Source organism: Calypte anna, chromosome 4B, assembly GCF_003957555.1.
Source record: "Calypte anna isolate BGI_N300 chromosome 4B, bCalAnn1_v1.p, whole genome shotgun sequence".
Classification (NCBI taxonomy): domain Eukaryota; kingdom Metazoa; phylum Chordata; class Aves; order Apodiformes; family Trochilidae; genus Calypte; species Calypte anna.
In genome coordinates, this window is record NC_044249.1 from 21,573,173 (window position 1) to 21,586,771 (window position 13,599).

The window sequence follows — 13,599 nt, forward strand, 5'->3', positions numbered from 1 at the left end:
ATACAAATGCAGTCACATTCAAATCCAGTTAAAATAAGGAATATCTCAACATTTTCCTCTTAAAAGACTCTCTTGGTGGAAAGAGAACTCTCTCTGTAACCAAAATGTTATTCTCAGCTTTTACAGCCTTTTTTATTCTTTCTGTGGCATGGATTTCCCTGGCAGTGTTGAAGGTTGGATGGGGCTTGGAGCAACCTGGGCTGGTTGGAGGTGTCCCTGACCATGGCAGGGGATTGGAACTGGATGATGTTTATTGAGGTTTTTGAAGAAGTCTCCCCTTTTTTGTCAGCAGTGGAAAATGTGCAGTTTTCTTTCTTTATATTTTTACCAAGGGATTTTATTTCATTGGGCTTTTTTTTCCCAGCTGAATTTCTCTTCAAGGAGTAAATTCCTTACCTGTGTTTCATTTAATAAGCCAGGCCTTTGAGCAAAGAGGTTTTTTCCTTCAGTTGAACATCTGAAATAGAAATGACATGAAGGTTTTTGTGCTGTGCTTGAGGAAGGTACCATTGCTTGGAGGCTGTGGGATTAAAAAAGGCAGCATCCAGGATTGCTCCAAGAATCCCTTTTCAAGTGATTTCACCCAAACCTATAGCTCAGTCTTCAAAGTGAGATGTGGACAAAAGTTTACAAGCAACAAGAAATCCCTTCTTGGGTAAAAAAAAAAACCCACTTTGGAAGAGAGAGTTGTTTTGGGGCAGTAGCACTGTGACAAAATAGCTCTTTTTTAGACTTTTCCTTTTGAATTCCAAGCATAAAGTTTGCATTCAAAGGTTTGCAGCTGGACATCTTGCCAATATTTAGATTTGGAGGGGCCAAGGGTAAGTAAAGATTTTTGTCTGCAGGCATTATGTGAGGTTGGGAGAGTCTTGACAGTTCGATTCTGGTTTTAAACCCTGAATATAGTTTAAAGGAGCTTCTTTTCTATGACTGATTTCCGTGGAGCTTTTTACAGCTAGAAGTGATTAATGTTGCTAGCCTTTGTCTCCAATTGATGACAGTAATTTGCCTGAGCTTAACTGCTTTTATCATGAAATAGCCTGGTTTTAACTTTTGTCTGAAGAGTGAGTTTTCATCTAAAAATTCACCAGAATTCAAGAAGTTGAGGAAAAACTGAACAGCCAGTTCCAATGTTTGCAAGAAGCCAAGTGAAGCAGAATTATTTGTGTGCTGTTTCTACCTGAAGCTGGGAGGAATTGAAATGCACCTTGGAGTTCTTCTTCCCATAAAAATGCCCCTTCCTGACTTGTGAGTTATGATTTGGCCCTCCCAGCTTGTTGGATCTTTCCTCATCCTCCTCAGTGCTGCCTCTCCATTGAAGGTTCACTCAAACCTTACAAAGCCTACAGGGATTTTTGCTGAAGTTATGTCAGAAGTTGCCACCTGAATTTGGACCTTAAGAAAGTCAACTGCATGGAGAACTTCTGTGCTGCAATGGAAAACTCAGGACTTGGGTGGAAAGCCAAGTGGAACTTGGATGGAAATAGGGTGGAAAGCTCATAGATCAACCTGAGAACTGCACTTGCCATTGCTGGGGCAGAATTACAAGTGGGAATTCCTTCTCTAACCTTCTGTGGAGGCTCTTTTGTCCGTGATTGAGAGGAGAGTTGGGACAGGACATCAAGATTTGTCAGAAATCATCTTTCTCCATCCTTTCATCCCAACCTCAAGCATGTCCCAGGTGGAGCAGGAGCTGTCAGGAAGGAGCATTCAGCAGCTCACCCCAAACTCCTCTGTGGAAAGAGAATCTATTGGGCCTTGAGTTCTTGCCTCTCTTTTCCTTTAGCCCAGCACCACCTTCAGTGCCTGCACAACTTTCTGAAGACCATGAAGGTGATCAGAAGGCTGTAGCAGCTCTCCTGTGAATACAGGCTGGGAGAATTCAGCCTGGAGAAGAGAAGGATCCTATGGGGAGACCTTAGAGCATCTCCCAGTGCCTGAAGGGGCTCCAGGAAAACTGGGGAGGGACCTGGGATAAGAAAATGGAGAGATGGGAAAAGAGAGAAAGGTTTCAAGCTGCAAAAGGGGAGATGGAGATGAGATACTGGGGAGAAATTGTTTGGGATGAGGGTGCTGAGCCCCTGGTTGCACCCAGAAGCTGTGGCTGCCCCATCCCTGGCAGTGTTGAAGGTTGGATGGGGCTTGGAGCACCCTGGGCTGTGGGAGGTGTCCCTGCCCATGGCAGGGGGTTGGAACTGGATGAACTTTCAGGTCCCTTCCAACCCAAACCAGTCTGGGATTCATCCCCACCACAGCCCTGCTTTGCTGTTCCTCTTGGTGCCATTTGCAAGCAAGAGCTGGGGCTGGTTTGTTTTATTTTGGCTTGGATTTGTATCTCTGTATTTTGTCTTTATTTTTCTCCTGCAAAATTGCTCCAATAATCTCCAGTTCTCTTACCACCCTTCCCTTCAGTGAGCACTGGCACCTTCAGTGTAGGGACAGAGCTGAGGATGGATGTGGCAGAGGTCTGGGGGAAGAGCTGATCTTTAGTTTTAAGGTGTTTGTCTGACATTCAGAAAAACTCAGCTGTTTTCTGGACCTGACATTTGGGAGTGTGTCACTGTAATGAGTAGGTGTGTGGGGTCTGATCAGAGATTGCTGTTCCAATTACTGGACCTTGCAGCACATCCTTTGCCTGGGCACTTCCAATGAAGATGAGCATCACTATTCAGCACCTGGCTGTTTATTGAACAAACACTTCCAACTTGCCAGATTTGTGTGGTGATTTTTCTGATGCAGAGAAAGAGGAGGGGACTAAATCTTAAGCACTCTTTGGAATTTAGAGGCACCTCTGCCCATGTTTGCTCTGCACAGCAATCTGGGAGCTCACATGGGGAGACAAAGCATTTATAATTGGCATTTCTGAGCCAACTGCTGACTGCAGCCAATTAGCTGAGAAGTGACAATTTGTGACTGCTGCAGGAGGGTGGCACAGGATTGGAATATAAATCGATTTTCCATCCCAGTAAAAGTTGAGAAGTGAACTTGGTTTTTATATTTGCACAGTGTCAAATATTTGGGCCATAAAACTCAGTGGCTTCGTGAGTATTGCAGCAAGTGAGGTGTTGGTAATTTATCTGTTCCATTGGTGCATCACCCAGGAGCAATGTAGTTCGTAGTAGAAGGTGTGAAAATCAAATTTTAGTGGAGATTTTCTTTTCACTTGTTGGCAAATGTAAATCTGAGCACGTGAAACCTCTTCAGCTGCACCGAGATGGCCAGAAGTACTGTGTCCAGTTCTGTGTTCGAGTCCTGTGTCCAGTTCTGGGCCCCTCAGCTCAGGAAGGAGCTTGAGGTGCTGGAGCAGGTGCAGAGAAGAGCAAGGAGGCTGTGAAGGGATCCAGCAGAATTGCTGTGAGGAAGGGCTGAGGGAGCTGGGGGTGTTGAGGCTGGAGAAGAGGAGGCTCAGGGGAGACCTCATCACTCTCTCCAACTCCCTGAAAGGAGGTTGGAGCCAGGGGGGGTTGGGCTCTTTTCCCAGGCAACTCTCAGCAAGACAAGAGGGCAGGGTCTCAAGTTGTGCCAGGGGAGGTTTAGGTTGGAGATTAGAAAGAATTTCTTTCTGGAGAGGGTGATCAGGCATTGGAATGGGCTGCCCAGGGAAGTAGTGGATTCTCCGTGTCTGGAGATCTTTCCAAAGAGCCTGGATGTGGCACTGAGTGCCATGGGCTGGGAACTGCAGTGGGAGTGGATCAAGGGTTGGACTTGATGAGCTCTGAGGTCCCTTCCAACCCAGCCCATCCTATGATTCTATGATTCTAAGTTTTTATTCTGTGAAACAGAAAGCAGTTTATTGGATCTGCTTGGGTGCTGGTTGGTTTTGGGAGCTTCTCATGCACAAAGTAATTAATTTAATCAAGGAGGAATAGCTCAATCTGGATTTACATCTGGGACTGCTCTGTGATCCACCTCTCCTGCACCTTTAGCTGTTGTAGTGGTTGTTTCCTACTCCAATTTGTCAGCTTTTAGTTGAGCATCACAACTCCTGATGTCTCCACCTACACCACCAGGTGTGTTGCTGACTCCCTGCTGTCAGTTTTTCAAGTTACAATTCATAGCTCTGAGACCTTTTTTCTCTCAAGCTTGTGGTTTAATTTTTCCATCTAGAAAGTTTTTCCCTGTGCTGTTCTTGCAGCTTTTGAAGGTTTACAGGGAACAAGGCAGCTTAAGTTTTCTTCCTAACCTCAAAATGTGAAGTGGAATTTTGCTGTTCATTTCAAATAGATCCATGGCGCCTCTGCAAGTGAAAGGCCCCATTGCCTTTGTGGTTTTGCATGGTGATGCAGTGCCTGGGAGCTTAATTTTATTTGTACAAATATATCTTTTTTTTTTAGTGTAAATGCCTTGTTTGCACTTAACTGGACACTTCACCCAACACAGAGCAAGGAGTTGTAATGCTTTCCTTCCCTTTTGGACATTCAGCATCCATCAAATAGCTTCATTCACTGAAATTCCTTCTTAAATCACCAAACTGTAAGTGGTGCATGTTGATGCAGTTAGTTTGGGTCTTAATTGAGACAGGGCATAGTGCTTATCAGCCCCTTCCCTGGTGAGGATGGACTGAGGGCAGGTGATCCCCTTGCATCCCAAAAGGATATCCTGCAGGATACTGGGACAGGATGCTCCTGAAGCAAAGCTGGTGTGTGGTGTTCTGGAGCACCAGAAAAGGGTTTTTTATGTTATTTTTGGTGTTTTTTCAGCAATCCATCATCCTACTGCATCTGTCTGTTACCTCTTAGGTTCAAAAGATGATCAGTGTCTATTTAATGTGTTTATTCTCTAACATTTTGTGATGCCTTAACCCCCATTGTCTGTGATGTAAATGCAGAGCAGGGATTAATGAACTTGTCCTTTCCAGGTGTGTTACACAGAGTTAAAATAGAGGGTGAGTAGTCTTTATTTAACCTGCTCTTCTCTACTTTGTGGTTTGCTCCATGGCCTAATTTGAAAGGAAATAGAAATAATGATAATAATAAGGCATTCCCATTCTGCCTCTATCCTGATGTGGGACATGCTGGTCAGGTCTCTGACTGCTTTTAGTTACTTTTCAAGGCTCCTCCATCCTGAATTCACCTAATTCAGCTTAGTCAGGTTTGTAGATTTGTATTTTGGGGTGAGGAGGAGGGGGATGCATGCTCTTTAAGCTGCTTACCAGGTTTCTAGAGTGAGCTTTTTGTAGAACCACAGAATGGTTTGGGTTGGAAGGGACCTTTAAAGATCATCTGGTTCCAATCCCCCTGTGTGGGCAGGGACACCTCCTGCTCAGCCAGGTTGCTCAAAGCCCCCCTGCCCCCATGTTTTGCTGCTCTGCATGAGGCTTACAAAGATTAAGGTCTTTTCCTCTCATCTGTGACTGGATCCCATGAATCACATCTGCAGAATTAAACAGATGCTTCCTCTGAAAAGTCATCCTGAAACCTAAAAGGACAGAGGCAATTTGAGACCCAAAAAGGGTCACTTTGCCCTGCTCCTTCCTGGGGTTGCTGCAGGGCTTCTCCCATCCCTCCATGAGCTCAAAAATACCAACACAAAGCCCTGAATTCCTACAGCCCCCTCTCTGCTGCCTTCATGAAAGCTTTGGCTCCTGAAAGATGCTCACAGAGCCCATGGAACAACAGCATGGGGCAGAGCTGGGCCACACTTTTAGGATGTGGAGCTGGCTTGCTAGATGGATTCAGCTTGGCCCAAGGCTGTTGGCTTTGGCTCTCCAAGAGCAATCTGAGTTTTTCTGCTGTGTTTCCCTCAGCCACATTTGTGTTTCAAGGAGAGCAAAGAGCAGGAACGAGGTTTCTCTTGAGCAGGGGAGCTGTTTTTCCCCCGTTGCTATCACAGAGGGCAAAAATGATGTTTTGATGACTCTGGCATGGCTCAAGACTACTTAGAAACCATTTGTTTTTCAGCTGGGCTTTTGACAGGAGTGCAGGCACTCAGCATTCAGGCCACAGCATCCCATTGCTGTGTCCTCGCAAGGTCAGATTGAATCCTTGCCTCTAACCATAAAAGATAAAAAAAAAAAAGAGCAAGCAGAGGAAGAAAGAGAGGAAGATGTACACAAATGTCATCTGCAGCTTGTTTGGCTGTTGGCTTTGTCTTTTTGGGAAGCCCTTGAAGCTCTCAGCCTCCCAGCCTTGCACGTGGGTTTTTGTTGTTGTTGTTGTTAACTCCTGGTGCTGGGGCTGTATTTAAATCAGAAGCAAAGCAGCCTCAAATCTCTGACATTTCCCTGGGTTTTGGTGCTGTTGTGGTCCTGTAGGCTTTCAAACCAGCAATGCTGGAGTGTTCTCCCACCTGCCAGCTGAGGTTAATGGATCTCACAGCAGAGACCCTTTTGATGCCTCCTGAATTCACAGCAAGCACCCAACTCCAGCAGCCTCCTTCTCCTTGCACCTTGTGTTCTACTTCCCTGGCTTCAGAAGTTAATTAGACTTCATTTTTTCCCTCTCCTTTATAATCCTCTTCTAGGATTGAGTCCTGTTCAGAATATCATTTCCAATTTCCCTTTTTTTTACAGCCCTAACATGGGGTAGGGTTGAATAGAAAGGCAGGACTGATGGGAATTGAGTCACTTGATACCACAGTGGAGAAAGGAAAAAATGCAGCATGGAAATAATCCTGAATTGTTAGCAGGGAAATCAAGTTACAGAAATAGTATTTTCTCTGATCATTTGTGTTTTCAAATGTATAAGATACTCAAAATGTTCCAAATTGTTATGCAAATGCTATACTGGAAATGTTCTTCAGTCCAGTAGCAGTTCTTCAGTTCCTATCAGTACTTGTAGTCTAAATGAGTTATGTGTAAGAAGTTACTTGAGTCTGGAGAGAGATTTGCCCCATCCCTCCTGGAGCTAATAGTTTGACTTTTATTTGTATAAAATAAGCAATAACTTTCAGGAGTTACGTTGTGCTGGTTTATCTGGACCTCTGTTAATTACAGATAAGTGAGAGGAGTGACTCAAATGTGTTTCTTGCTATTTTTAATAAAAAAAAAATTCTGTAGAGTTTCCCACTGGTTTGGTGATACTCTTTTTTCTTTATGTTATGTGAAATTCAGGTACTTTTTAATGAGTTCAAAGCAGCTGTAAACAAAAAGAGTGGATTTAGATATGGTTGCACTTAAAGTTGTTTCAGAATAAGAAGCTGACTAAGCATCAGCTGGACCTGCTTTTGCACAGAATTATTCTCTTTAAATTATTCTCAAGTTTCTTTTCTCTTGGAACACAAGCTGGGAACTAATGCAAACCAATTCCTGGTCCATAATCATCCCAATTTGTTTGTCAGGATTGATATCACTCCCAGGCTGTAGTTTAACTCCAGAAGTGTTCTGAGTTTGCAATACCAACTGGTACTGAGATGTCAATTGGGTTCAAATTGCTTTTCCTTTACACAAAGTATTTTGTGGCCAAATACTTTGTCATTAACTCCTTTGAAATCCTCGTGTACTGCTTTCAAAACTGTTGAACCTTTCAGATGTTGTTGGGAGAGTGAGAGGCAGCTGAATCTTTTTTCCTCAGCTTAGTGTTAATCCAGGGAAAGAGTAAAGCTTTTAATTAGGAATTTTTATCAGTCCATATAGCCAGTGATTTTTTATTTATCTGAAGAGCAGCCAGTTGTGGGGTTTTTTTTTTTTTTTGATGTTCCAAAGGATGTAGCATCAGAAAAAGCATGATAAGCTGCTGTGCTTTTTCAGGTACCTCTTCAGATCAGAAAACCACCACAGCTTTGTAATATTCTCTGGGATGAATGTAAATAATTTTCTGACCTGTTTCGATCTTACCTATTTAAAGAAAGTGCATTATTCATAAGACCATAGCATAAAACATCTTTAAAGGCCACATATGTTATGAAAATAGCAAGTTTTAAAGCTGAAGTTCTTCTCAGTACCTGGAGGAGGCTCTCCCAGTCCCCAGCCTGAGATAAATGGTGTTTTCCTACAGTTACACTGCTTATTCCTTTGGTACAAAATTAGTTTTTTGAGACTGGATAAATGAATCCTCTACTGTCATTTCAACTTAATTAAAAATCCATACTGCTAAGAAGTTTATGCCATATTTTCCCTGGATTCAGAATGAACAGTCTGCTCTTAACAGCTATTTCTAACCAAACTTTTAATATAACTGAATTAATTAAGCTCTAGAAACAGATGATATTAGAGGAAATTAAGGTCTAAGTAAGCAAACCATTAACAATTATGATACTAAATTGGCTGTGACACAGATTGGTCAGGTTTAATAGCATAAAATGTTTTCAGCTTGTGAGAAAGCAATTGCAGAAACCAACCTTGGTTGGTTTGGGTTTTTTTAAATCCATGTTTGAGGTCCTTGTATTGCTCCTTGGTTGATCTGTAGAGGAGAAGAGCTCCAACAGGTTATGAAGAACCAAAATCCCTGGGAAAGCATTCCAGGGCTCCTGTGTGAAAGAAATCCAACTTCCCTGTGTTATTCTTTTCCCACATTTGTTACCAAACAATGAGAAGCTCTCCTCTGGTACCAGTTTAGAGCTGACTTCAGTCTCATTAATCCTTCATAGAACATGGATTTTATTTATTTTGTTTTTTAAATTAGCAGGTACTTTTTTCTTCTTCTAATTGGAACAAGCTGTGGTTTCCATCCCAGAAGCTGCTCCTAATGATCCTCTGCAGGTTTCTTTGTTGATTCCTTTGTGCTTTTCATGTTCTTTTTTCTACAGAAGGCTTTCAAAAGATGAGCTGTTGATACGTAATAAAGGCTGTGTTTAGAAATGCATCTTTGCCAGCCTGTCAGCATCACAGTGATTTTCAGGCCATATTTCAGTGTATTAGATGGTTGCATTTTGGATTGTGGTATTTTGGGTAGGAATCTTTGCCTTCAAGCACTGCAAGAGTTGTGTGAATACAAAACCACCTCGGTTACCAGGCACTCAGTTTGAAAATAAAAAGTGAAATCATGCTCACTCTCCTTTTCTCATCAGGAAACAGTTGGGAAGCACTTTATAAGGAAAAAAATCAGCAAGAAACTATGTGGGGTTTTGTCTGTTGCAGGCAGGGATATTGAGGTCACAAGCATCTGGTCTGCAGGTTTTGAGTTAACTTTCCAGCAAAATAACTTATGCACTCTAAAGGAGCTTTGAACTTTGGAATGTTTCAATATATTTATAAGAAAATTATTTTTGTCAGCTTCTGTTCCACGTTCCAATGGCTGTTTGGAGCAAATGTGACAATAGAAGGTGTTCTGGAGCAACAGGAATCCAAGCAATAACATGTTCTGCATTTATTCATGGTTTTTGGGTTGTGACTGTTGCCAGGAGGAGAGATTTGTGTTTGTGTTAATGGTACCATGATGTGTAATTTATTAAGGAAAAAAAGCCAACAAATGATGCCTTGAGTGAACTTAATATCCGTGGAATGCTTTTGTAACAGAGGTGGAGGTTGCAGCTTCGTTTTGAAATAAATTCAGTTCCTTCAGGAAAGGGTTAATACCCTGTTGTGGTGCTGAGATTGATAAGCAGAGGAAATAGGAGGTACCTGGAAAGAACTCCTGATTCCTAATATTGCCCAAGTTGCCTTTCCCTTGGCTTCCCTCCCCTCTGCTTTGTTATTTTTAACCAGGCTCCCTAATCTTTCTTTTTGCCTCTAACCACCTCCCAATTTCCTGCTTGCTTCTTCCCTCTGGTTTTTGTCCAAAATATTCCCTTGTTTTCCACTTTCCTTTGCAATTGGAGAGGGTTGCAGGGAAGTGAGTCAAGATGAATGCCATGGCTGTTTTTACAGTATCTATTATTTTCTGTATCTCCTGCCTTTTTGCTGCTCTTGCTGTAAGTTGCTCAGCCAGGGAGATTTTGATGTAAGAATATTATTTGAATAGGAAGGTGGAGTTTGGGACTGGTTAATGATGCACTGGGGGTCGTTGTGTCTCTGATAATTAAAACTGCTCCACTTCAGCTCTTTGGAAAGAATGAGGTTTAATTTTTTGAGCTGGTGCTTTGTGCATTGGACTCAATTCCTTCAGCGTTGCTGGGAGAGGTGTTACTGGTTTGGGTTCATTTTTGGGATGTGTGATTGCAAAATAATGTGAATTTTTAGTTTGTTTTCTTTTCCCTCAGAATATTTCCGTTTCAAAACAGTGTTTAAAGATGCTCGTTGACTTAAAGACAGATTTCACTCTCATTTCTTGATCCCAGCAGCAACACGTTTTAAAAATGAGTTTTATTTTCAGGAACTAATAGAAAGCATTTGCTTTTCTTTTGCAGATTGCATTCTCACAGCACAGCAACTTTATGGACCTGGTACAGTTCTTTGTGACATTTTTCAGGTACTTTTAATTTAAAACAGCTTTTTCTTCAGGAAAGAATTTGGGGTTTTGTTTTCCAGGATAAGTGTTTGGGGTTTTGTTGTTTTATTTTTTTTTTTTTTTAATCAAGCATCCTGCTTACATCACAGCCTAGAAAATTCAAATCTCTACTGTGTTTAAAGTATTTAATTAGGAAATATATTAAGGAAATTGTCTGCTTATCTTTGCAAATGAATCTTGTCCTGTGCATGCAGGGAAAGGGAGGCTGGGGAAGAAAGAGGCTTTTTGGAATGGAAAAGTTACTTTTAAAGTGGTGTATGGAGTTGTCATACAAGTACTGAATGACTTGGGGAAATTCATCATTGTCAGACACAAATCCTAAATTAAGGAAGTGATTTGGAAAGGGTTAAGTTCAGACTCTTTAGGTAGCCCCTTAAAATTTTCAACTAAACTCTGAAAATAAGTCATTTGAAACAGAAACATAGGTTTCAACAAAGTTGAAGCTAAACACCCTTCTGTCAATCATGAGCTGTTAAGTAAAGTTCATTTCTTAGTGTGAAGGATTCCCTGGGAACCAACAGAAGCAATTTCAAGATTTGTTTCCTCTTCCAGCCTCCAAAAAAAGTAAAACCCTAACAAAGAGGTTAAATGTCTCTCACAGGATCCCAGGCCAGCTCTTCAAGTCTCAAAACCTCCCCTGTTAGAATTGAGAAACTGTTTTAGAAACTATTAATATTCCATAAATATAAATCAACACTTGATGAATAAAGAGAACTCCCACGAGGGAGGGATCATGGAGTAAACACTCCTCCAAGTCTTACAACCTCTCTTAGCATAGGCTACATTATGCCCCTTTTCAGATGAGCAGTGGGAATAATATCCTGCTTTAGATTCCAGGCTAAATTAATTAAAGCAAGGAGCTCCAGGTGGGTCCTTCAGATAAGTGGTTTCTATCAGTTTATTTATTGATTTATTTTTAGGAGGTTGATTGGACAGAGTGTGCTTTAATACAACCCCAGGTAAACAGCAGGCTTGAACCCCTCCCCTTGCTTCCAGGGATATGAAGTGTTTACTCCTACATCAAACCTCAACATTTGCTCTTCTGAATCCATCTCAGTCAAAATCTTTGTGGCAGGAGAATGACTTAGAGGGAGAGAGAGCAGAACTGGCTCCCTAGTTCCTTTTCAATGGCATAAGATCAATCCACACATTAAATATCCATCAAGTCATAACAGACCCAGATCCACCTGAGTTTGGATCTCTCCAAGATGAGGGTTTCCTCCAGCTCCATCACTGGCAGAGCATCAGGGTGTGGGGCAGAAGATGTGTGCATGAAATAGCTCAGTGAATCTGAAAATACATGGCCAAGCATTGGGCAAAGGTTGGAGACAGCCAGGAGTGATTTTCCTTCCCTCCATCACTGCTCTCACATGGATCTCCTTGAGAAGACACAATATTATTGAACATCCTAAGATGCCAGCAGAGCAGGAACCTGTGTCTCTGGGAGAAGGGAATTCACTGGTGTTTTCCAACCAACCTTCCATGATGCATTAAAAAAATCTTTGATTCTTTAACTGTAAATTCTGCTGAGCCCCTCTTCCAGGGTTAGATTGTACAGTCACTGTAACTTCCTAAATTACCTGTGGTTGAGTTTGTGATTCATCTCTGCTGTTTGTAGGGGAAATGCTTGAAACCCTTGTATTCCCAGTGCTCTAGGGTGGGTTTCATAATTCTGGTTAAACCCAAGTTAGACCACGCATAGGTAACATCTGACATCTGCCTGGATGGGAATGGGAAGGATTTGGCTGACAGTTTGCACACTGAGGCAATGAAAAGGCTTTCTGCAAAGCATGAGGACATTTGGTAAAACCATCTTGGAGACACAGGACACCAACCCTCAGTCAAAAAGTGGGCTGGAGCATCAGGGGGTGTTCAGCCTGGAGAAGGCTCCAGGGAGACCTTAGAGCACCTTCCAGTGCCTGAAGGGGCTCCAGGAAAGCTGGGGAGGGACTTGGGACAAGGGAATGGAGTGATGGGGAAGGGTTTCGAGCTGCAAAAGGGGAGATGGAGATCCTGGGGAGAGATTGTTTGGGGTGAGGGTGCTGAGCCCCAGGGTGCCCCCAGAAGCTGTGGCTGCCCCATCCCTGGAGGTGTTGAAGGTTGGATGGGGCTTGGAGCACCCTGGGCTGGTGGGAGGTGTCCCTGCCCATGGCAGGGGGTTGGGAATGGGTGAGCTTGAAGGTCCCATCCAAACCATTCTGGGGATCTCAATTCTTTGAATATAATGGAGGCAAAAAATGATTTTACTCTGGAAAATGACTGTTTAGAATGACTTTCTCTTGTCCTGGTCAGGGGTCTTGCTTCATATTGCCATTCTGAGAGAAAATTTGGAAAAGTTTTCTGTGCAGGTGATGTTGTGGCCCATTTCCATCTTCTAGAGGTCACTCTTTCCACTTGGCTGTAACCCCATCCTAAACGTGCTCTGCTGCTGGAAGCAGCAGCTTTACATTCAGCTGCCTGAGGAAAAGAGGAGGGAAAGATTCTTCATTTCATTCCTGATATTCATGATGCCTTAGGTCAAGTACTCAGCCCTGGTGAGGCCACAGCTTGAGTCCTGTGTCCAGTTCTGGGCCCCTCAGCCCCTCAGGAAGGAGCTTGAGGTGCTGGAGCAGGTCCAGAGAAGAGCAAGGAGGCTGTGAAGGGATCCAGCAGAATTGCTGTGAGGAAGGGCTGAGGGAGCTGGGGGTGTTGAGGCTGGAGAAGAGGAGGCTCAGGGGAGACCTCATCACTCTCTGCAACTCCCTGAAAGGAGGTTGGAGCCAGGGGGGGGTTGGGCTCTTTTCCCAGGCAACTCTCAGCAAGACAAGAGGGCAGGGTCTCAAGTTGTGCCAGGGGAGGTTTAGGTTGGAGATGAGAAAGAATTTCTTTCTGGAGAGGGTGATCAGGCATTGGAATGGGCTGCCCAGGGAAGTAGTGGATTCTCCGTGTCTGGAGATCTTTCCAAAGAGCCTGGATGTGGCACTGAGTGCCATGGGCTGGGAACTGCAGTGGGAGTGGATCAAGGGTTGGACTTGATGATCTCTGAGGTCCCTTCCAACCCAGCCCATTCTGTGATTCTAAGTAAATCCCTCCAAGAGGCACTGGAGAACAAGCTGGGTGGCCAAACCCCCAGGTGCATCTCCATTTCAGGAGTATCAGAGGCTCTGAGTGTGGCTCTCCATGGGACTCACAGAGCTCCAGGGACCCCAGGAACATGGCCCTGCATTTAAATAACATCAGGCACAGTGCAGCAGGACCAAATCTGACTCCTGGCTTTGATTTCCAGTTCATTTCT

At 43.3% G+C, this 13,599-nt stretch overlaps 1 protein-coding gene across 1 annotated transcript in view; it reads left to right on the forward strand.

The window, feature by feature from the left end:
* Nucleotides 1–13,599, forward strand: part of ATRN (attractin) — a 152,979-nt gene that overhangs the window by 102,266 nt on the left and 37,114 nt on the right. The window contains exon 26 of the mRNA XM_030450914.1: nucleotides 10,225–10,286. Within this exon, the coding sequence (XP_030306774.1) occupies nucleotides 10,225–10,286 (62 nt within the window). The remainder of the gene's footprint in view (nucleotides 1–10,224; nucleotides 10,287–13,599) is intronic.